Source organism: Arvicanthis niloticus, chromosome 1 (genome assembly GCF_011762505.2).
Source record: "Arvicanthis niloticus isolate mArvNil1 chromosome 1, mArvNil1.pat.X, whole genome shotgun sequence".
NCBI classification, from domain to species: domain Eukaryota; kingdom Metazoa; phylum Chordata; class Mammalia; order Rodentia; family Muridae; genus Arvicanthis; species Arvicanthis niloticus.
In genome coordinates this window covers 38,884,188-38,908,666 of record NC_047658.1, presented here as the reverse complement: position 1 = coordinate 38,908,666, position 24,479 = coordinate 38,884,188, and the positions used below count along the sequence as shown (strand labels likewise).

Sequence of the window (24,479 nt, the reverse complement as noted above, 5' to 3'; positions counted from 1 at the left end):
TCGCAGAAGGGCAGCCTTCTGGGCTGCAGAAGCCCGCGGTGTGGCCGCCCTGCGATGCGCAGAGCTCTCTGGCCGCAGCCTAGATCGGGCTGGGACCGTCCGGCTCCCGCAGGGGCAGGGACAGCGGGGAGGGGTGGCTGCGGCGGCCCGGTCCCCTCCTCCTCTCCCGCGCCCGCCCTCCCTTCCTCCGTCCTGCAGCCAATTAGGCGGCCCCCTTGGGCGGGAGGCGTGGGGCGCTGCATAAAGGCGCGGAGCTGTCACCCGGAGCAGGCTGCGCACCGCCCAGGCCAAGCCGGTGTGTCAGGGACACGGACCAGGGAGTGCGAACCAGTCATGGCCACCACCAACGGGGCTGTGGAAAACGGACAGCCGGATGGGAAACCGCCTGCCTTGCCGCGCCCCATCCGCAACTTGGAGGTCAAGTTCACCAAGGTGAGGAGGGTGACCATTCGACTCGACGGCGCCCGCAGCCTGGTAGGGAGATCAGGGGACCAGGAGCCAATTCTGCTGGGAGTCCGCAGGGAGCTGCCCTGCCGGTACCTGGGCGTCTCTGATGGGGGCCGGCTCCTTGGAAACTGTACTTTTTTGAGGGGCACCCAGAATGAGAACCCGCGTCTCTAGCTGAGTGATCTAAGCCTCAAAGCAGGAGTGAGGCAGTGCAGCGCCCAAGGTGCAGAGTTGCAGCCTCCAGAGACCCCATGAGTCCGGGCCACCGCCCACTTTGAGTGCTGGTGCTTTTGGTGAATGAGCATAGAGTGACTTCTTGGTAAAGGGCTTTCTGGGCTGAAGGACTTGGGTTGGGAGGGAGACATACCTGAGTTTCGAGTCTGAGCCACACCAGGAACTGTAACTGGGAAGCAGGTCTTCCTTGACAACGAAAGAAGGGTCTGGTACCTTCCGTTGTGTTCAGCCTGAACCCAGCTTACCAGCTTACCGGGAGAGCTGGGGAGGAGAGATGGAAGTCACTGATGAATACTCCTCTAGGGCTTTAGATTTGGGCCTAGGAAAACAGCTGCGGGTTGAACAAGGCCACAGGCAGTGCCCAGGCCCAGTAGTGCTTGCTCCTTCCTGGGAGGCTGGAACTGGCAGAGTGGAGACATCACCTGCCCTGAGCTTCAGGGACAATGATGTCTAGGAACAGAGAAGGTTTAGGGAGGAAGAACAACCCTAAATTCAGGGATGCGCTGCTCTGCCCGCTGGGGTGTACGGCAACTGAGGGACCGCAGCGTTCTTCAGCTTCAGGTCTGGAAACCTCAACCCCGCTTATTTTCCCATCTTGTCCACCGATCTCAACTCCAGCTGACACAATGCTTAGAAACCGCCTTCATCCATTTTATTTTTCAAAAGTAGCAATTATCCATCTCGAATAATTTTAATCAAAAGGCGAGCGTGTCAGGTCGCTATGTGTGGGCTTCAGATTCTGATCTGTTGGTACTTAGTCCCCAAAGTCAGCCATGCCGACATATAAATTGCATGACATTTACATGAACTGTTTTCCCAAGGAAGGCTCTGTAATCAAGAGAGGCACAGCCCTGGGAGGACTGAAAGTTTTTAAAATGTAGTTTCCTTAATCACTTCAGCTTTGGAGGGAGAATTCCAACATCAGGGCTGGGAACCAGGCAAATAATGGCTTCATTTTTCAGACCTCACTGCGATGATCCGCTCTTGTTCTGGTGGTGGCTGTTTTGTTTTGTTTTTACAGTTCTGAAAAACAGTAGCCAGAAAGTGAACAGGATTGCCTCTTTGCTTAGTATCTTACTGAATCCTCCCACAACTGTCTGGATACAGGGCAGGAAAAGTTTGCCTCTTTTTAGGTGATTTCCTGGAACACTTTAAAGTTTAAAGATGCAGCCTTTATGGAGAGGATCCTGGGAGATTGTCAGAGGAGTAATTGGTTCTGACAGAGCCCCCTCCCCTTTGAGGGTTGAAGGTCCACGGGTGTCTGATGGAACCTGAGGAAACATGGTGAGATGCAGGGGACTGAGAGCTGCGACCCTCGACCAGGAGATACTTTCTCCAGCTGCCTTTTGCCTGCCTACACCTTTCATTCCCTTACTGGTTCCAACCTGCTCCCTCTGGGGTTCTTGTGCACCTCTGTAGAGACCTCTTGAAACAATAAAAAGGCCAAAGCAGGCCTTGAGCCATCAGGGTATCCTGGGCTAAGGAAGGACGCCAAAGACGTGGAAGAACAGAATCCAGACCCCGGGGCAAACAGTGGGCTGTGAAGCACTGAGCCAGCAGAGGTGTGGGGTTTCCCAGCTCACCAGGCTTCTCCAACACGGAGGACTGGTTTGAGTCCAGGCAATGGCAGGGTGATTTACCAGCTTCCAGAAGGATGATTTTACCAAAGCTCCTTCATTTATTTTCAAAGTTTTACACTGGGTGCAGGGTCATGTGGCGTGGTTCTGGTAAGGAGAGGGAGGGTCCTCTGGGGTTTCCCATTCTGATCCTAGAGGACGGGAACCTCTTCCACTTTAGGGGCCCACTTTCTTTATAAAGCCTCTCCCAGTTGGAGAGGTTCTTTTTCAAGGTTTCTAATTCATCAAAATACAAAATGTGGTCATCCCTTTTATGAAAAATAAAATTCCCCCAAATCTCCTGAAAATATAGTCAGTCACTTTGAATTTAGCTGAGTCCAGTGGAAGTTACCGGAAATAATCCAGCAGGGTTCTCTTGTGTGACCACCACCTTTACCTCTATCCAGAACACCTTCCAGGGTCTTCAGTAATAAAATATAAATTCTATCTGCACCATGAGGTATCTTTAACTTTATGCCTCAATAATGTCCCATCCCTGCTGGTTCACAAGTCGATGAAGATGATGTCTTTCTAGATCTGTCAGCTAGCAGCAGCAATTTAGCCGGCATCGGCGGTGGGCCTTGCCCATGACTGCTTCCTCAGTTTTGTTTATAAGTCGATTTAGTGGAAAGAAAACCGGCAGCGGGAACCACTTACAAGATCCTACTTACTGGTAGAATAATGAAAACAGCTTTACTCAGTGAGAAACAAATGCTATGAGAGAGAAATATGGTCAGCCAGTCTGTAGTTTTTACTTGAGGTTGCTGGCTTGCAAGGTCTAAGGATCAATGTCATGAACAACCAAATACACACACACACACACACACTCATATACACATACATACACACTCATACACACACACACTCATATACACACACACATACATACACACACACTCATACACACACACACACACTCATACACACACACACACACTCATACACATACACACATACATATACATGGACACACACATATATATTACATATGCATAGTTTTAAAGAGTGTGCCCAGAGATGAGGTGTGTTTAGCAGACATCCGATCACTGCAATCTGCCTCCATTCCCTGCTATTTAGACTGTTTTACCACCTTCTCACTTTCCCTCCCCCTTGGAACTGATACCAGGAAGGACCTAGAATCAGCAATTTTCACTGACAGTCTCTATTATCTAACCGACGAAATTTCATCTTCCTTCAAATGGGCCTGCTCCTGGCTTCACTTTCCTCTGCACACTGACTTAACTCCTTCTCTGCTTATTAATTTCTTGCTGGTGCCGAGTAATTACTTGCCGCATGGCCAAAGTGGACTCTTGGATTTGGTTTCAGCTGAAAGAATAAACCTGTAATTGTAGCCAGGCCTCTTCCTTGCATGCTTCCCTGGGGGCCTGGCCTCACATGGAAGGTGCTGAGCTTCCAGAAGTTGGATGGCTATGTCCTGTCACAACTTCCCCCTCAGCTCCAAGCTCCACATTGAGGGTCTGGGGCAGCCAGTGCTCACCACCCCAGCCAAAGCCTGACCTGTGTTTAAAGGTCACTCCAGAGGAAACCTGGAGTGGTTTCTTTCTGATAAGCTTCAAAACATACATAAGAGAACCTGAAGCAATGGTAACCAGTCACACACTCGTGCCTTCCCCAACCCTCTCTTACTCTCATCAGGGAATCCTTGTGTTTTAAACTAATCAACTTCAGTCACTGAAACTAATCCTGCAGTGACACAATTATTATTATCATCATCATTTTACTATCTTGCATAAAGTTATGTGATATATTTTGGGCTGTAGAGTTCTGGCACACAGTGGCCTCTTCTGTAGGTGGGCTGCAAAAATGATGCTTCAGGAACTACAGCACAAGGGTGGATGCCTTGGTGGCTTCCCTGGTGGCTGACAGGTCTTCTCTGCCATCAGAGCCTGCTTTGTGTGTTAGCTGTCTCCTCTGTTTCTTGTTCCTTCTAAAGGCCACATCTTTTGGGTTTTGTTTTTAAGTTTTATGTGCATTGATGTTTGCATGTATGTATGTATGTATGTATGTATGTATGTATGTATGTATGTATGTATGAGGGTGTAGGATCCCCTAGAACTGCAGTTACAGCAGTTGTGAGTTGTGACGTGGGTGCTGGAAATTGAACCCAGGTCCTCTGGAAGAGCAGTCAGTGCTCTTTACCGCTGAGCCACCTCTCTAGTCCCACAAAACCACATATTTTAGCACTGTCTTTTAAAGGTGATTAGAGATTAGAACACAGTCTGAATGAGTAGAATTCACCTCAGTACACTGATTCGATAAATTCCTTTTAAATATTCTATTTCCAGCTGTGTTTTGGATAATTGAGGCTTCTATAAAATAATCTTTTTGCGAGTTGCTTGTTTCTGGATATAAATTATAGTTTACTGTATCACTTAAAGTAATCTAAAATGTTTCTAACCCAGATACTTAGCGTGGTGTTCCAACGCTGGCTTTGTAAAAGGCCCCGGGAATAAACACTGTGAGGGATGCAGAGATGATGCCACCCTGTGGCTTGAGGAAGCCTAAAGATTTATGGGAAGATCTCAAATAAACCTACGTCCTGGGGGTCTTACTTGAAAGGAGGAAGTGTGCAGAGCTTACAGCCTTTTGGGACCTGGCAGGCTGTATGTCGATTTATACACAAACTGCCTAAAGCCTACTGATACACAAGCTTCAACGTGCACACTCTTTCTAACCATTCAATCCAGCTATTCTTTGGCAAATCCACGCTATTGCTACAAACAAAGATAACGTTTAAAAAATAACTCTAAAGAACTTTGGATTAATTCTTCTTCCGGCTGGTTACTTCGTGTGACTCTGTGTTCTGTTCCCCACTCCAGGTCTCATCTATAAAACATCCAGGGGAAGGGGTGGGGAAGAGGGTGGGCAAGACGTTACCTAAGATCCTTAGCGTGTTGAAATTGTATGATTTTGATTTAAGCCTAATTTGTTACACTTCCTTTCCCGGTTAGATATTTATCAACAACGACTGGCATGAATCCAAGAGTGGAAGAAAGTTTGCCACATATAACCCTTCAACTCTAGAGAAAATATGTGAGGTGGAAGAAGGCGATAAGGTGGGTGCTCCCCCCCCACACTTTCTAAGTAATTCAATTAGAGAGAAATGGAGGCTGAGGAGCTGTGTGGCTTGGCTGTAAGACACGTGGGCCCACCTTCAGGTAGGGCCAACCACAGCAGCCAGTCGGTATGTGCAGCTCAGACGCAGCCTAGCATGGGATCAGTTACAGATGGTCCTCTACAAAGAGTGGCCTCTTTGATGGATGTTTCTCCATCTCTGAGGATGACCTCAGCTGTCTTCATCACACAGCTAAAGGGAAGGTTTTTATCAATTATTTCAACCCGTAAGCATTAAAGAATCTTTCCAGAAGGCATTTCCTGCTGGTGTGCTTCACCAAAAGTAAGGTTCTGGCAGGAGACACTTAAAAGGGGTGGGGGTTGAAGGGTGGGGAGGATGCTTCCTAATGAGCCTGGGAGTAGCGATGATGTCACATGACTGCTCAGTTTCTTTGCTAGTGGAAACTCACAAGATCATGTGAGGCTGTGGTCTGCACAGACATTTGCCTAGTGTAAGGCCTTCTTTATCACATAGGCATGAGGGAACTTCTACATGTGCCCTTTGTACCTGTCAAAGCCATCAGATTTATTTTAAATAGAGAAGCCTTGAAGAAAGTGGCCTCCTACAGAGAGAAGGAAAATGTGACTCTCTGCTTAACCATTAAAGTAGTGGGTGGATTGCCTGTCTGCCTTCCCCCTTCCTTCTTTTTTCCTTCCTTCTTCCCTCCTTCCCTCCCTCCCTTCATCTCTTCATCCCTACCTCCTCTTCCTGTATCCCTTTCTCTCTCCTTTCCTTCTGTCCTCTCTTCCTTCCTCCCTTCATCCTTCCCTCATCCCTCCTTTCACTACTCCCTCCCTTCATTTCTTCCTCCTTTCCTCTCTCCTTTTCCTTCCTTCTCCTCTTCCTTCCAGTTCCCATACCTTCCCCTCACCCTTCCTTCCATTCCTTCCTTCCCTTCCCTTCCTCCATTCCTCTCTTTCTATGACCCCCTAACCCCAATTCTGAGATTGCATCTTGCTTTATTTCCCAGGCTAGCAGGTAACTCCTAGGCTCTGGGATCTTCCTAGGACTGTGGATGCTAAACATTTTTGTTTTCTTTTTGGTGTTGCAAGTCAACCCCAGAGCCTTTTGCATGCTGGGCAACAACACTCAGCTCTTGGTTTCTTGAGATGGTTCTCACTATTTAACCCAGTCTTGCCTTGAACTCTTGATCTTCTAGCTGCCACCTCCCAAGTCAAGTGCTGAGGTTGTACCATCATTGCTGCTGAATGGATTTTGTTGTTGTTTTTCTTTTGAAACACAGTTTCTCTGGGTAGCCCTTTGTAGACCAAGCTGGCCTTGAACTCACAGACATTTGCCTGCTTCTGCCTCCTGAGTCCTGGGGTTAAAAGTGTGCACCACCATCACCCTGCCAGATGTTCTTAATATGTGCATTGGTGAGGCCAAGAGGGTAGAATAAAGGTCAAGAAGACTGGAATTTTCTTCCACAAGTGACATCTTTTATATGTGCACACATAGTGGCTTACCTGAATAGACTGCAGAAACCCTGCCCCCTGTGGTTCCTTACACTGAAAAGCAAAGAAATGAGGGGGAGCTGGGAGAGAGCTGGAGGGGCCTGGCAAAGGGGACAGGAGGCAGATAAATCCCAGGAAGAAAACAGGAATTCTGCATCAGGCTCTGGTTCTTCCCATCACCCGAATGAACATTTAGCTCTCTGCACCCAGAGATAGAGATTGCCCTGGCACTGCAGCTGGAGAGGTCCTGGCCTCTGCTTGGGATCCAGAATAAGAACCACACTATCTAGCATTTCCTTGGCCAAAATTTAGTGAAGGCTTTGGAGATGGTCTTGAGAGGCCTCTCCTGACTGGGGTGCAGCTTTGGCTACCTGCCACATCACCCCAGGGAGACACTCTGCACCAGGCCTGCCTGTCTATCAGTAACCAGATCCTTCGGAGCCCATTCCCTGAAAGGAGGCTAGGTAGTTCTCCTCTGCATATCTCCCACTCTGTCCTTTTAAAAAATAAAGGACAGAGGCTCGGCTGTAGAGAGCTTGTCTAGCACATGGGAGGCTCCAGTTCAAATCTCAGCTTAACAAAACAAAACAAAACACAAAGACCTGTGGTTGTTACCCTTCCTTAAGTACAACACTTAGTGTGTACATGGTGGTCTCTGTGTGGTGAAATAAAGGTGACACACGGAGAATCTTTCTTTCTTTTTTTCTTTCAGTTTTTTGAGACAGGGTTTCTCTGTATAGCCCAGGCTGTCCTGGAACTCACTCTGTAGACCAGGCTGGCTTCAAACTCAGAAATCCGCCTGCCTCTGCCTCCCAAATGCTGGGATTAAAGGCGAGCACCACTACTGCCCTGCTCATGGAGAATCTTTCTTAAAGTTTTATGTTTTATTTCACTTATTAGCATATATATGGCATGCCTGTGACTGCAGACACTCCTGTTCACCGGGAGATCAAAGGGCAATTTTGAGGAGTTATTCCTCTCTTTCCATTATGGGTTCTGGGGATTGAACTTGGGTCACCTACCTTTCACAGCAACACTTCCGCTGGCTGAGCCATCATCTCCCTGGCCTGGGTCAAGAAAAATATTTGAGGTGAACAACTCTATAAAACATTAATTCTTAGCCAGTACAGAAAAACTAAAAACGACTTACCATGTAAAGAAAAAAAAATCACTTGAAAGCCCCCAAGTCATCCAAAAGATTTAAAAAATGTGTTGCTTTGAAGCTCTGGGCTGCCCCCTTTCTTGGCTCTACAGCAAGATGCTGTTGTGTTCTGTGCCCTCAGACTGCGGTTGGTGAAAAATGACACATTCTCTCTGTTGTTTTGCCTTGCAGCCTGATGTGGACAAAGCCGTGGGGGCCGCTCAAGCTGCCTTCCAGCGGGGCTCTCCGTGGCGCCGGCTGGATGCCCTGAGCCGTGGCCAGTTGCTGCACCAGCTGGCTGATCTTGTAGAAAGGGACCGTGCGATCCTGGCAGTGAGTACAGGCACCGGGCGTGTGTGGGGGGGGGGGACTGTCCTCACTGTCCCTCTCACTGAGGGATCTGTCCCCATGGGATGCAGCTGGAAACATCTGAGGTGTTTGTTTTGTGGGGTTATGGGTCTGTTTGGTCTTTGGGTGTGGGTAGCAGGTGTCCCTTCCTGAAGACTTCCTCCTTGTCATATTGAAGTCAGGTTTTCTCTGCGGCAGCGCAGCCTCTTGGCCTAGCTATGGAAAGGAAGTTCGGTTGCCTCTGTGGTTCTCAAACTAGAGACATTTACAACCAGTCCCCAGAGGCTGAGTTCACCTAACCTTACCTGGACATTTATGTAGTAGCTGTTTTCTGCTTCACATTAACTTCCTTGCAAGCATAACTCTAACTTTATCAGAGTTCTGCTAGTCTACCCTTAGCTGAGGTTTCAGTTATCCAGAATCACCTCAGCTCAAAAATACATAGACAATCCTAGAGATAAGTAGTCGGCCTTGTATCGCAGTGAACTGCTGTAATTTTATTTATCAGCTACTACTTCTCATCTCTTACAGTGATTTACAAGCTAAGCTTTACTATGGAAAGTCAGGATAGGAAAAAAAAAAAACAATACATATTTAAGGGTTAGGTGCTACCTGCAGATTTCAGTCATCATAGTATAAGCGCTGGGAAGGGGTGGGGGGTGGGGACAAATGACATTGTTTATAGAAAATCAAAGTCCTTGCATTATTCAAATGCATCCCTGTATTGCCCCAGAACAGAACAGTGGCGGGCACACCCAGAACGTTGGGCAGTATGAGATTTGATTATTGAAGATGCACAGCATGAAGGATCTAGGCTCCAACTCCAGCTTTGCCCACTTACTAATTACATGCTAGTTTCTTGACTGCCTGAGATTTATTTCTTCAGAGAAATGTCACAGATAATGATATCCAGGTCCTGTTTGAAAAGGAGCCATTTAAAATCATCAGAGTCCCCAGGATACAGTAAGCACCAACGAGGAGATAGCTATTATAAATAATAGCTATCATGTTGATGCTCCATGAGCCCCAGGCTCTGACCCAAGCTGCTCCCCTCCCCACGCTGGCCAGTCACTGTTAGAGATCTTAGCTTCTCTGCTAGGAAATAGGAACAGGATAGCAATACAGCCTACCCATGGGTGTACACAAAGGCTGCGGGGCTGGGAAGCCATTAATAAGCTAAAAGTCTGTTCTTTAACAAGATTCAGCCTTCCTTTGGTCCTGGAGCAGATGACCAGAAGACATAGCTGGGCCACAGAAAGTCTTTTGTTTTGAAATTTTAAAAAGTTTTAAAAAGTCATTATTGTCTGTATGTGTGGTGGTGGGGGGGGGGGTGCATGCGTGTTGGGTGTGCACTTGCCACAGTGTTTGTGTAGAAGTCAGAGGACAACTTTCAGGAGTTCCTTCTCTTTTTTACCATATGGATCCCAAGGTTCCAACTCAGGTTCTCAGGCTTGGTGGCAAGCACCTGTTCAGGAAGCTGTATCACCAGCCCCACAGGGAGTCTGGAAACCATCACAACCTTCTCTCTAGCTGATGTACAAGTCGATTTCTTGGTTAAAATTTTGTTTCAAACCTTGAGGCCCAGTTTGTAGGAGGGGACATCTCCTGTTTGATCATTGATTTTAAAAAAATTAGAAAAAGGTTTTTAATTTTTGAGGGTTTTTTTTGTTTGTTCGTTTGTTTTCTGATGTTGAAAACCAGGAGAGTAGCCACCCTTTTAAAGAACAATATCAACCAGGACCCTTGAATTGCTTTTGTCCTGAGTGCACTCCTTGGGGATATGGGAGCCCTCTCGCTCTCCTTGAGAGAGGTTTGCAGATACCTTGAGCTCTGTTTCCTTCTCCCAGTGCTGGGCCTTGTGTCCACAAGAATGAATCCAAGTGAGAGCGGCTCCCTCCCAGGGTAAAAGCTCCAGAGAGCCTCTGGTTTCTTCCTGCACCAAAAACCAGCCGTACTGTTCAAGCTGCCAAACTGGCTTTTTCAAAAACATTTCTGTTTTCCCCCGCATGAGCTCATCGGTCTGCAATGTCCACGAGTGCTAATAGCAGACTGAAGAGGATGTGCCCTGGGCAACCCTCCACACCCTGTCCTCAAGTGTCAGTGCCGTCCGTCGCGGTGAGGGGCCACCTTCCTCTCCTGCCCCATCGCCCTGGCAATATAGCATGTTGATAGCAGACAGAAGCAGGTGGGGGGGGGTTGGGCCACCACCCAGAACACCACTACAACCTGGTTGCCCACAAGAAATAAGATCCAGCTCTTGGCCCCAACATTAAAGGGCCCCGAGAATGACTGGGAAATATGGCTTTGAAAACTGTAACCACATCATAGGAGGGCGCCCCTCGCTCTCCACCTTGATATGGTTTCCTGCCTTTTTGAGTAGCAAAATGCTTTTATTCTGTTATATTCTCTTGCCTGCTCAGTGGTTTGATGGAGCTGGGTGTTTATTCTGTGTTCAAAGTTTGGAAACAGATGTTGGGGCCTTCGTGGCTGGTGACTTTTCTAGCTCTGTTGAGGAACCTAGGTCCAAGCCCTGGCCCTCTGGGTGCCCATCCACATAGGTGCCACATAAGGCTCCTCCTTGATAGCTTAGGTGCCGTTTCTGGACCCTCATTTGCAGCCTGGGACACACTGGCATTTGGGGCAGCCACATTAGTAGCTAATTATCCTGTAGTATCTGAACATTAAGACATCAATTTTTTCAGAAGGTGCATTTTTTCTCTTAATGCAATAAAGAAAGTAAGCCTGGGAGTGGCTGAGGTGGCCCATGTCTGAATCACAGCAGAAAGACAACTACCAACTCCAGTCTGGAGCTAACACTTGATTTCTCAAGCTCAGCTCTCTACCTAAACTCCAGTCTCCTCCTCCACCAGTCTTCCTCTTTCTCTTCCTCTACCTCTTCTCTCTCCTCCACATTCTCCTCCATCACCTTATCCTCTTCCCTCTCACCCTCCTCCTCCACATTCTCCTCCACTACCTTCTCCTTGTCATCTCCACATCCTCTTCCTCCACCACCTCTTCTTCCCTCCTTTTTTTTTCTTTTCCTTTTGTGCATGTAGAGATGGATATCTGTCTTAGTTAGGGTTTCTATTGATGTAATAAAACACCACAGCCAAAAGCAACTTGAGGTGTGTGTGGGGGGGGGGGGGGCGGTTCAGCTTAGAACTTTCAGGTCATACTCCATCACTCAGGGAAATCGGGGCAGGAACTCAAGGCAAGACCTGAAGTAGAAGCCATGGAAGTTTGACGTTTACTGGCTTGCTCCACATGGCTTGCTCAACCTGCTGTCTTATACCATTCAGGACTACTTATTCGGGGTTGTCACTACCCACAGTGAGCTGTGGACCCTTCTTAATCACTTATTAATTTTAAAAAATGCCCCCACAGACTTGTGTACAGACCAATCTTGTGAGGGCACTTTCTCGATGGAGGTTCTTTCTTCCCAAATGGCTCTAGCTTGTTGTCAGGTTGATGAACCAGTAGCCAGCACATGTGAGTATAGATGTGCATGCACACGTGTGTGTGTGTGTGTGTGTGTGTGTGTGTGTGTCTATAAATTTCTGTATAAAGTCACTGTAAACTGGGTTTTGCTTGTACTGGTTCTTTACAATCAACCCAGAAAATTCAAGTTACTACTCTACTAAACAATTTTGCCTAAATTAATGATTTAATAATTTAAATCTGTAGGCAATGCGTATTGGATGCTCTGGCCTTACAGCACGTATTGCCTCATTTCAAAGTCAGGAAGTTGAGGCCCAGAAAAAAAATAACCACCTTGTCCAAGGCTACCAAACCAGAGGTAGAAATTCAGGCTGGGAGGCAGATGGTTGCCATGTCCCAAATTTGTCCAGAATGTTCCATCAATGTCCTCTCTCTTACCTTGTCACAGAAAAAAAAAATCGAGAATAGCCAGATCCCTAACTTCATGCACAGTAGTGTTCATGTAGTTGGAGGTTGTCCAGAACTGAGGGTATTTGGATTCCTTGCAAGTACTAAGCTTCTCCTCAGAAAATGAAAGTGGATTCAAATCCACAGGGGCCAAAGGTACAGGGTACTGGGTGTCATTCTGGTCTCCAAGTGGTTGATGTTCAGAGTGAGCCTCAGACCCTCAGACTCAGCCAAGGTCTTTCATCTTTACCAAGTCTGAGTCCTTCCTTCTTAAGAACAGTGAGAGTCACCAACCACCCATCTAGTCCATAAGAGAAAGCTGGTCTGTCCACCAGTTAGCACATAGACAATTGCACTGTAGCATGCTGTTGATTTGAGTATTATGTTCCCTGATTGCCTTAACTCACACACCAGCCCCAAGATGGTGAAACCGCTAATATCTTCCTTTTACAGCAGAGAAAACTGAAGTGGAAGACATCTGAGGGCTCCCTGGAAGTTAATGTTGGCTTGTGTTCAGCCTTAAGGGAGTCACTGGGCCCTGCTAGCCCGGTGTCCATCAGAAGTGATGATTCCTATGGCTAGGAAGATGGTTCAGTCAACAGAGTGATGTCTGCAGCATGAGCATGAAGACCCGAGTTTGGCTCCTCGGCACCACATAAAAAGCTAGGCATGGCAGGATGAACCTGAAAATCCCAGGGCTGAGGAGATGGAGGCAGGAGGATCCAGGGCTCACTGGCTAAAACCAATCTAGCTAAACCAGTGAGCTCTAAGCTCACAGAGAGACCTTGTCTCAAAAAGTAAGACGACAAGGGATTGAAAAGCTTCTATAGGCATACATACCCATACGCACATGTGTCTACACGCACATGAATATGTATACACAAACATACCACACACACACAGGCTGTGGTTGTTTCTTTTGGTTGTCTCTGAAGTAAAGGTCAGACAGAAGAGCCTTGAATATTTTGAGTCTTCTAAATGCCCAGGGATAGCCGCATAACAGGTGATAACTAAGCTCCCTGGAAGTTAATGCTGGCTTGTGTTAGCCTTAGGAAGTCACTGGGCCCTGCTAGTCTTAGTGTCTGTACTCTCATCAGTATCTTCTAATGGGAACAGAGCCATCCAGCATCCAATAAGACACAGGCTTGTTAGTGCCTTGGGAATAAAGCCCTGGGTGGGAATGAGGCACCTCCCTTCCTCTCCCTAGCATCATTTAGCTCCATAGAAACTTCAACCCTAGGAATTCAGCCCTAGGCAATGTGACTGGTGAATACTTTCTGTGAGGCCAGATAAGTGGACAGTTCAGCAAAGTGCTCCATAGGACTGCTTGTGTGAGAGACAAAGGGGTTTCTTTCACCCGGGCTAGAAATAGAAAAGAATCCCAACATTGAGCAGTGGCACCCAGGCCTAGTCCAGCTAGCTTGCCCTTTCTGGTCTCTTTCCGCATCCGGCCAGCAGCCTGCTTGGGAAGCATTTTATTGTTGTGGTGGTGGCCTGACCCTCCTGAGCTCCATGGTTCTTTCCACTGCCACACTGACCAGCTCAGCTAATAAGGGAAATCCGGTGTCTTCCCTTTCTGTTTTGTTAAAAGAAGCCATCCTCTTGTCAGCCAAATTTCTGGAAGCTCCCTAGTGGTGCACGAAGTCATGTGTCTGGATGGTACATTGGAGACTGCTGCGCTCTGGATGGAAGAGCAAATGCCAGGGTGGATGATGTTCAAATGAGTGTCAGTGGAAACAGTGCCCATGTTTGCCAGGCCTCTGCTTCAGGCATCAGGCAATAAAGTGGGAGAGGACAGTCCTTGCCAATAGGGGGCAGATACATTTCAATGTGGAGGCAGGTTTTCTGAAGTGCTGTGTAAGGACTGAGGTCTAGAGAGCTATGCCCTGGGGAAGGGCTTTCTCCTTCACCCTCTCTATTTAACAACCAGATGAGGGAAAAATGCTGTGTCTACAAAAGACGCTGCCTTGTTTTTGCAGACTCTGGAGACCATGGACACCGGGAAACCATTCCTTCATGCCTTTTTCATTGACCTGGAGGGCTGTATTAAGACTTTCAGATATTTTGCTGGTTGGGCAGACAAAATCCAGGGCAGGACCATCCCCACAGGTGAGCCTACGCAGACTCTAACCTTGCTTGGGTCTACTGGGGGGGACCTGTCTTCTCTTCTTCCTTGCTTGCCCTTTCCCCTGCATTGCATCTGTCCCATGGACTCTGTCCCCACATGGACCACGCCAATTTGTCTTTTAGGGAGCTCAATTTGTGTTTTGAACTTGAGTCCAAACCGCTTCTTTGCGTTACAGATAAGAACGAGACCTAGGACCTTCAAAGGCTTCTCTTTCTTTCTTTTAATTTTACCCAGTGAAATTCCTTTTTGTTTGTGGGGGTTTCTGTTGTTATTGATGTTATGCTTTTGTTGTTTGTTGTTGCTTTTGCTGCTGCTGCTGTTGTTGTTGCTGCTGTTTTAAAACAGGGTCTTTCCACACTTGCAGAATAGTCGACTGATTATATCTGCCAAGACAGAGTAATCAGCCCTTAATAATTCTGCATCACTAGGTCTGTCAGATGATCCTGGGCCAGAAGGCTGAAAATCGGATGCTCCAATGTTCTGTAGTATAGGGACTCTCCAGGTGTTCAGTGGTCTCTATAAATTGGCTATGTTTTAGAAGCTATGCTTGTGCTTCCCATAATCTCAGTTAACTCAGTCATTCTGGACTTCTGATGGGGTTGAAAACTTATAGTCTCATAGCCAATCCTTGCTATTTACTATGAGAGAAAAGATTTGAGTGGATGGTTTTCAGCTGACATTCATTCTAAAGCCAAGAAAAAAAAGCCAGGTTCAGAACTAAGTCTTTTATTTAGGAGAGATGACAGAGGTTCTGCTTAGTCAACAAAATGATGGACTGGATATTAGGTCTATCTTGCACCTTACAGACATAAATTGGTATAGTTATGCTCTAACTGTATTATGAGAGAAAAGTTTTATTTTAACAGGAAGGGTGATATGTAGGAGGAACTAAGTTGGAAGGAGTAAGGAGAGGAGGAGTAAGGAGAGGAGGAGGAGAAGGAGAGGAGGAGCTAGGTGATGAGAGAGAAAGAGAGAGTGGGGCCAGACATGGAGGCAGATGTTCACATGTCCCTGCCAGTCAATGATAGTTGATATATCTAGGTTGGGTATTAGGTTACACTTCTGATTGATATTGAGCATTACCAAATTTATAAAGCCATTGGTTAACATTTAAAAAATTGTATAAAAGCAAAAGGGAGAAGGGGGTATGGGATAGGAGTTTTCTAGGGAGGGGAAAGGGGATGGCATCTGAAATGTAAATAAAATATCCAAAAAAAAAAAAAAAAAGGATTTCTACATAAAAAAAATAAAAAAATAAAATAAAACAGGGTTTTTCTATTGGCTCAGGTTTGCCCTGGAACTCAGCCTGTAAAACAGGCTGGCCTTGAACTCCCAGAAATCCACCCACCTCTGCCTCCCAAGGGCTGGGATTAAAGGTGAGCGCCACCACACCTGAGTCCATGTGAACTTCTTAACACGATTGTATTCTTCCCCTATGCCACCTTTCTTTCAGATGACAATGTTGTGTGCTTCACCAGGCACGAGCCCATCGGGGTGTGTGGGGCCATTACCCCAGTGAGTATGAAAGTGTTCCTTCACAGACCATTTCTGCCCACCGTAACAGCCACTGGCTGGGGACAGGCTGTGGGCATCGGACTCAACGCCTGAGGGCTCCTAAGATAGTTCAGGGGGTTCGGTAGGAGGCATGGTGGATTCCAGCTGTGTGATCGGAGAGGCTGCTTCTCAGGGACAGAGTCTCTTAATTAGGCCTGGGACACAGGAATGTTTGGTTACCAGAGAAGAGGGCTTTTCAAACAGTCAGACCTGCCTGGGCAAAGGCATGGATTGGTGGCTTTCCTTGGAAGGAAACAGAGGAAGGTTGGCAAGGAGGAGCTCAGGTTAAGGTAAGCACTCCTGGTAGATAGCAGGTCCCATTCCTGGAGCCTGGGACACTAAGCAGCTGAGCCTTGCACAGGTTGGGAAACCGATACTTCCTATCTGTTTGGGAAGTCCTTGCCCCCCTCCACAGCAGCTGGGTGAGTGAGGACTGAAGAGACAAGGGAAATGTCACCCCTTTGGCAAGCATTTTGGAGGGAATCTGAAGACACATAGGGTAGAACTGTTCTGCATTAGCATCTTCCAGGATGCACTGAGCATGCACTAGACTCCTGCAGTCTTGCTTACTCCAATGCTACCCTTCAAAGCCCAATCCAGACAAAGGAAGCAACCACAGAGGTGGCTGGGCCCCGGGATGCGGGCACAGTGGACCTGAGCCTCAAGGCCCCTTTCTTGTGCTCTGGCACAGTGGAACTTCCCCCTGCTGATGCTGGCCTGGAAACTGGCTCCTGCCCTGTGCTGTGGGAACACCGTGGTCCTGAAGCCAGCTGAGCAGACACCTCTCACCGCTCTGTACCTCGGCTCTCTCATCAAAGAGGTAAGCAGTCTGACAAGGAAATATTATGTGCTCTGGATAGACCCACACAGCCAGGAGTTAGGTACCATGGAAAGCAGTGACAGCAGCCGGCCACCATGCTCACCAGCTCAGCACCACGCAGAAGGAAGGGCATGACTGGTTAGCTTAGCGACTGTGTACATGGTAGCTGATCTGAAAGCTGCGGTTCCTCACCATGGTCCTATTGAGAACCTGCCTCTCTCATTAAGGTATAAACCAGTGGTTAGCTCTCTGTGTCTTACCTAGGGCATTGCAAGAGGGGGCCAAAAAAAGAGATCTCCAAACTGGGTCCTGGGCTCAGTGGGCATGGGAGGTGGGAAGGGTAGCCTTGCCAGCTAGCTAGGTAGTTAGTTGCAGCTGTGTGTAGGTCCTCAGGAGCTTCCCCATTGTCCTCCCCACCCCAAGGGAGCCACAACTCAGGGAAGCAGTGGCCTAGAGGGACACCTGCCAGACACACCTGGCAGCATATTTCAGCTGTTCCATCATCAGCACGCATGTAACAAAGATCGAAAGAGCAGGAAGAAAGATGAGCTGGAAGAAAGGCGACCGTTTCACTCCCAGCTGGACTGAGGCAGCGGGGAGGCGTACACGGTGGAGGGAGGTTGGGGTTGCTGTAACCAGTCAGGACTCACCCTCCCCTCACTGGTCACACATGCTTTCATGCAGAAGAGACTCTAGGTTCTAAAATCACAACGGTTACAGAATAATGCCCAGGAAACTTAAGAGTCAAACACTGGACCGTAAAATGACATTTTAAAAAATAAAGTCATAGACAAGACCCTGTGTTGGGAATGACCCCTTCTACCTCATTAGGGTGGTAAAAGTCTTGTTAATAGGGAGGGACATGTGAGTGGGGAGCATGAGTGTGAATACGGAAGATCAGGAGTCCCTTGCCTCAGCAAGGGCCAATCCTGGATGTGCCCAGTGGGCACGGTAAGGGGAAGGATGTGTGTGTGTGTGTGTCCACTCCAATGCTCTAGATTCTCAAATTAAACACATACACACACACACACACACACACACACACACACACACACACACACACACACACACAGAGAGAGAGAGAGAGAGGCAGTCTTATACAAGAGAGCCACTGCCACCTAGTGGTATCCCTCAACCTTTGCTCCTGGGCCCTGCTAGGATGCTAGCTAGAATCTTCCTGGGTATGATCAAGTCTCCCATGTGCCTTCACCCCCAGCCAGCAACAGAGGATTAGAAGAACATGAGGAGGGCTGCTACAGCTGATGTGGGTGCATGCTGACCAGTGTGTGGCCCAGCTACCCTTTGAGGATGCTGCTCTGCTTGGGGACATTACAGGGCTACAATTCTTAACCACCCCTGCAGATAAGTTTGTAGTGGGTGCTGTCTGTCTGATCCTTTGATACTGTTTCTGTCCCTCTCAGGTCGGGTTCCCTCCGGGTGTGGTGAACATTGTGCCAGGCTTTGGGCCCACAGTGGGAGCAGCAATTTCCTCCCATCCACAGATCAACAAGATAGCCTTCACCGGCTCCACAGAGGTAAGCCCTCTTTGTGAGCTGTTGGCAAAGACAACAACCAGTCCATTATTTGAGACACACCGACATTTTCTTGAGGAGTTCAAATACTATTTGCTTCTCTTTTTCTAAACCTATTAGTAAACTATTAGTAAAACATTCCAGTTCCCAAACTAAATAAATAGTTAATAGAGTTTGGAAGCCTTAGAAAAAATAACTGAGAGATAAGATAAAATAAAAATGTAAAACATCCATATAGTAAACAATATCATTAAGACTAAGAGATGATAAGTAAGCTGGGAGAAAACCAGTTGTACAGCATGTAGCTTTACAAATGTTTATATATCCTTCATATGTGAAGAGCACCCACAAATCAATTTTTTTAAAAAAAAGAAGAAGACAAGCAGAATGGTGGGGGAAATGGACATCTCTGAGATGTCTAGTCTGGCCAGGAGCCTGCTACCCACCTGAGTCCTGCCACTCCTTTGGCAGCTAGGGTAAGCATCCTTAGAGACTCTAGTAAGAATTAGACTCTGACCTACAGCCACCATTCCCTTGCATGGTATTAAACAGGCCCTGGGAATGTGGACCCTGAGCTGTTCAGCTTAAAGTCTCAGTGTCTGCTTTGGTCCCCTGGGTCTTTGCCATCTCTGAGGTTCTTGGTGCCTGGCTAAACTTGTTGACAGGGTGAGTCTGGAGGAACACTAGGCCAGCCCTGCATTCAGCTGTGTACTCAGATCTCAGAGAGATCTCAGGGTGTGTGGGAGGGTGGTCCAGTGGCACTACCCCAGCTACCAATTCTCATTCCTCCTCCCGAGGTGGGCCATCTTTAAAGGGCTCTAGAGAAATGGTCACATGTTATTACAGGCCAAGCCATCTTTGGTGCTTCCCTCATTTGACAGTCCTCTCTGACCAGCACTACCTCTATATTAGGCTGGCAGAGTCTCAGCAGTTACTAGCAGGAGTGCCAGGTCACTCAGCATGGTGCCCAGCTACAGTGGCCAGCCCGATGAGCCAAGGCTGTGTGACAGTATGATGCATCAGGCCTGGGGTGCATCACTGAGGCAGGTGACCAGGGTACCCAAAGCGTGCCTGCACATGTTCACCACATCTAAGAGCTAACAAAGCCTAATTCTTACCCTGAAGGTTGGAAAACTGGTTAAAGAAGCCGCCTCTCGGAGCAACCTGAAGAGGGTCACGCTGGAGCTGGGGGGCAAGAATCCATGCATCGTGTGTGCGGACGCTGACCGTGAGTCACTGGGGCTATAGGTCTCTGCTCACTTCCTGGCGTGCATTCAGGACCCATGAGAAGAGGAGCATATGCACATAATGGGATGCTTTCCTCATGGGATGGCCCTGCCATTGCCCTTCACAGGCCCAAGCCTTTGGAGGGCAGAACAACATTGCTGAGATGGGCAAGCATGTGACTTATAGATACTACAGGGTCTGTCCCTGGAAGCTAAGTTCACCTTCCTGTCCCTGAGGAGATAGGGGAGGCTTCGAGGAGTCTGTAGACAGGCTCCAGTTTCTCCTACAGGCCTCCTTCTGGACTTGGGGAGGAGGCAGGCTCCCCATTCTAGGCATCCATTTTTCTATCTTCAAGCCAATGTCGCTGCAGTATACTTAGGCTCTTGAAAGAGTTGAAGCGTTTCTTTCTCCTGACACACCAGAGGACAGCCTTGCTGACCCTTTAAAACACTAAACAAAAACACGCTCTGCGTGTCATTCCTGTGTGACTATTCCCTGGCAGAGCCGCCTGCACAGTGGCTGAGCGCAACTTGTCTCTTGCCAGAGTTGTGTGACACAATATTAAAGAGTGTGTATGTTATTGTTGGCGCTTGTGTCCAGAAGAAGACAGAAAGGACCTCAGTGAGCATTTATCTGTCTGAGCACTGGGTCACCTACAGTGTGACTCCTCAAAGACTTGAGAGCACCTATGCCTTAGGGAACAGCCTCCCCGCTGTCCACCCGTGCCAGACATCTCTGCCACAGAGAACAAAGCCTTCCATTCCACACTCAGATAAGACTGGAACTGCAAATAACCCTGAGAAATAATAACACTATTTCTCACTAAGATGTGAAGGACTGGTTTCTTTCCCTAAAGCTGATTTTCAGTGGGAGAGAAGAGTGAGAAAGGGCCCCAGGGAGGCTGTGGAGAGGGACTGCCTGGCTCTGGCCCGAGCAATGTTGCTACTGGAGTCACTGGAACAGTTTTGTATGTAGCCCTCTTGTGACTCACATTTAGGGTCCCAGACCCCCATCCAAAAGAAACAGTCCTGTTCTGTGTTTGTCCCTCCTGCTGCTCTTTCAGTGAAGGGAACCTTATGTAAGGGCTGATTTTCCAGGATCATGAAAACACAGTGTGTCCCCCTTTTTCTTCCGGCCTCCTCCTCCAGGGAGCGCCATTCCCCAAAAATTAAATTCTGACATAATGCTCAGGGTGACATGCAACACTGTCACTTCAGTCATCCTTCCTGGTTCCCATCAGGGACCAGAAAATGAATTGATGTCTTCAGGACGGGCCATGCTAACCTGGCCCCTGGCCCAAATGCAGAGGTGGGGCACAGGGAGGTCTGAGATCCTTGTGAGACTGTCCTGTCCCAACTCTGGTGGGATACTGTCCCTCCAGGGACAAGAAGGCTGGGGTGGGGGGTTCCATGGACAGTTGAACTGGAAAGTGCTCCTACTGGACTCTCATTAGCACATTAAAGGCACTGAGAGAGCCTGAGACTCCAGACTTTCTTAACTCAGACTTGGTGAATCTAAAATCCTTTTCCCCATCCTCTCCTTTGGGAAGCGCCAAGAAAGAAAAATTAGTTTCTGAAATGTAGTCATCTGGGCCCTGTTTTCTTATGGGGGTAATTAGAGTTGCAGCTGTCAGGCCTGCTGTAACAACTTAATCGCTTCCTCTTGCCTCCCCTGACCCCCAGTGGACTTGGCCGTGGAGTGTGCTCACCAGGGAGTGTTCTTCAACCAAGGCCAGTGCTGCACCGCGGCCTCCAGGGTGTTTGTGGAAGAGCAGGTCTACGGGGAGTTTGTGAGGAGGAGTGTGGAGTTTGCCAAGAAGAGGCCCGTGGGAGACCCCTTCGATGCCAAAACGGAGCAGGGGCCTCAGGTAACCCACCAACAAATATGTCCCCATGCGTAGTGCTCCTGCAGGGACTGAGCTAGGCAGAAGTGTGGTCACAGACAGGATTCCTCCTCCAAGGAAAAGAATTAGCTTGTGCTGTCCACTCAGGGCTTTTATTTAGAGGCGCATGGAACTGTTTCGGTCAGGAAATGGAGCTGTATCCACGGGAATCAGGGAGGAATCAGCAGATCCCAGGCACAAAGCTATCTGCTGAGTCCAGCAGCCTTCTTGATATGGTGACCTTCAAAGTATGGGGATAGAGAGAGTTCCCTGAACCCTGCAGAAGAGGGGGCAGTCAAAGCAATGACTGACCAGCTTGACTCAAGGGCCTTCAAGGCCACATGCATTATAGCATGAAGTAACCCCCAGTAACCAGAGGGTGGAGAGACTCTAGGGATTGGGCTGCATCCTGGGCAATGAGAATAGGTTTCTGCGGGCCTGGTTTGGGAAGCCTGGGCAGGATGTGAATAGCCACAACCATGAAGTTTCATAACGTTTGTAGAGTGCACGTCCTGGGTGGCTTTCTTACTAACCATCCGTGAAGCCCATGGCTGGATATTTAAGAGAGGGGCCTGGCCACCCCTGCGCCACTGCAGCAGAGAACGGTGGCAACTCTGTTTCTGCCAGACTGCAGCTCAGCCCTCAAGTTTCCAACCATATCCACGACTTACTCCCTGCTATCTGCCCCAGACGCACACTGAATTGGGACCAAATGTTTACTCAGGAAACTTCAGAGCTCAAAGGAGGCTCTGTGGCTTTGTTCCTTCCAGCCCTTAGTATTCTCATCTGGGAAATGGGAGTCGTAGAGGGTATAATGTCACCAGGAAGAACTCAACAAAGGGAGTAGACTTATTTTAAGGCAGATGCCCTGACTGGCAAACTCTCTGACCTAGGAGGTGCACATCCCCAAGTGACTTCAGGGCATCCTAGTCAGTTTTGCTTAGCTATTCTGTGTGGATGCTGGCTGGGGAAGAAGTGGAGGAGGATTTTCTGGCCAAGGCTATACCAACCTTGACTCCAACCCATGTGCTCTGTGGCTCCAGTGTCATGTGTCCCTGGCAAGGAAGCTGTGTGCATTCCTCACACCCAGCCTCAACCACAATCTCTACAGTCCTGTCACAGGGTAGTCCATGCTCTCCATGCAAACATGGCCACAAACCGGTATCGAATCCACAAATTGTAACATTAATCTGGAATAGGTGGAAAGCCTTTTCTCCTGACATTTCTCTCCTTTTCTTCCCAAGTCTCTGGTGTGGCATTTCTGGGAAGCGGGTCAGGGAGGGGGTGTGTGTCTATTCCACCTGGGCTCTGCTGTGCATGGCACAGTCCCTTTGAAACTCACTCATGCTGTCTAATCAGACACTAGGATCCTGTGGATGTTCTTCCCCCTCCCAAGACCTGTGAGGTTTTACTCTGCAAGACTGTCCAGCTGCCTAAACACTCCTGTGTGTCTCAGGCCTGTGGAAGAGCTTGCTGACCTAGATCAGGGACCGGGGCTGGAGACCGCTTGCTGGAACATTCCATCATCTTTTGGGTTAACTTGGCAGCGGAGCAAGGAAGCCACCTGGCCTGCTCGGGATCCGGAGGCGTCCTCTGCAGAGGTCCTGTGGGGACCATCTTTTCCCACTTCTGGTGCAGTGCCCTGCCCTGTCATTTCCCTTCCTGCCAGATCTTTCTTCCTGTACTGTAGGCACCAGCTGACATTTCACGGATGGCTATTAGATTTAAACAACGTGTTTATGAGGGCTCATGGGGGGGGGGAGTGGAACATGGGTGTGTAGGGGTTCTGACAGGGACCCACGCTGCCTGCAGAACAGATGAGGTCTTCTTCCAGTAGATCATAGCTCCAGCCAGCCGAGACCTGAGGCCTGATGAACTTCCTACATCCTCCTATGTTGGCCTCTAGGAGGAGAGAGGGGTTTTGTAACATAAGGACTTCCCCCCACACACATTTTAAAAAATGTTTTAAGTGACACTCATTTATTTAACTTGTATGTGTATACATTTGTGTATGTGGGGGACTGGTGCACATGCCACAGCACATATGTGTATGTGAAGGCTAGAAGCCGTCTACCCATGTGTATGTGGGTCCTTGCCCGACCCAGGACTGAGCTCAGCCAGCACCGTTATTTGCTAAGCATCTCACCAGCCCCATCTGGAACTTTTGAGCCAAGATGTGGGTCACCCAGAGAAAGATGGAGAGGGCTGGGAACTGGATGTGTTTGGGTTTCTTTCATTACTTTTCGTGGGTGTGTAAGCACATCGCTCTAGACCCTAACTATGTACAAAGGACTCAGTGAAGGGGTTAACCATCTCCACCCCCACCCATTCTTACCTCTCCCCATATTGGAGCTCCTGTGGTCTTTATTCCTGGAGTACCCACCCCCAGGATTTCCTTGCAAGTGTGATTATGTGCTTGGATGTCCTCCCCATCTCTGTGCACAAGAGAGATCATGTTGGTGCCACCATTTGATTCTTTATTATTCTTTAAAAAGAATCACAAAAATCTTTCTGTACCTGAAATGGGTTTACTTACTTTTCATCCTTTTTTTCTGTATGTGTGTATTTGTGGCATATACATGTGTATGTATTCATATGTGTGTGCAACCATGTGCACAAATGTATGTACACGTATTATATGCTTGTGTGGAGTCCAGGGATCAAGGTCAGGTTCTTCCTCTGTTGATATCCACCCTATTTTTTGAGACAGGGTGTGATTCTGAACCTGGAGTGCACTGACCAGCAAGCCTCAGGAAGCATCTTGTCTCCACCTTCCCAGTGCTGGGACTATAGGTGTGGGTCACTATGTCCAGTTTTTCTCTGTGAATGCCAGAGAGCCAAAATCCTCATGTTTTACTGACTGAGCCATCTCTCCAGTCCTGTTTTTTTTTTCTACTTAGTGTTTCTTGAATGAAACCAAGTCTCCTATCTGGATGGCTCAGCAACAGTGTTTTTGCTTAGATTTTGTCTCTCTTAGCCTGGGAGGGAAGGAACTGTCTGTCAACCCAGTCACAATACAAGCATATGTATTTGAGGAAGAAGACAGGAAGGAAGAGCATCTTCCCTGTTGAGCCA

At 48.1% G+C, this 24,479-nt stretch overlaps 1 protein-coding gene across 1 annotated transcript in view; it reads left to right on the top strand.

Moving 5' to 3' along the window:
• The first annotated feature begins 252 nt into the window (after nucleotides 1-252).
• The window catches only part of Aldh1a3 (aldehyde dehydrogenase 1 family member A3), a 35,463-nt gene continuing 11,236 nt past the window's right edge, over nucleotides 253-24,479 (top strand). The window contains exons 1-9 of the mRNA XM_034514660.2: nucleotides 253-432; nucleotides 5,270-5,374; nucleotides 8,221-8,361; nucleotides 14,241-14,370; nucleotides 15,843-15,904; nucleotides 16,635-16,763; nucleotides 18,185-18,298; nucleotides 19,421-19,523; nucleotides 21,205-21,389. Coding sequence (XP_034370551.1) covers nucleotides 334-432; nucleotides 5,270-5,374; nucleotides 8,221-8,361; nucleotides 14,241-14,370; nucleotides 15,843-15,904; nucleotides 16,635-16,763; nucleotides 18,185-18,298; nucleotides 19,421-19,523; nucleotides 21,205-21,389 — 1,068 coding nt within the window. The 5' untranslated portion in view covers nucleotides 253-333. The remainder of the gene's footprint in view (nucleotides 433-5,269; nucleotides 5,375-8,220; nucleotides 8,362-14,240; nucleotides 14,371-15,842; nucleotides 15,905-16,634; nucleotides 16,764-18,184; nucleotides 18,299-19,420; nucleotides 19,524-21,204; nucleotides 21,390-24,479) is intronic.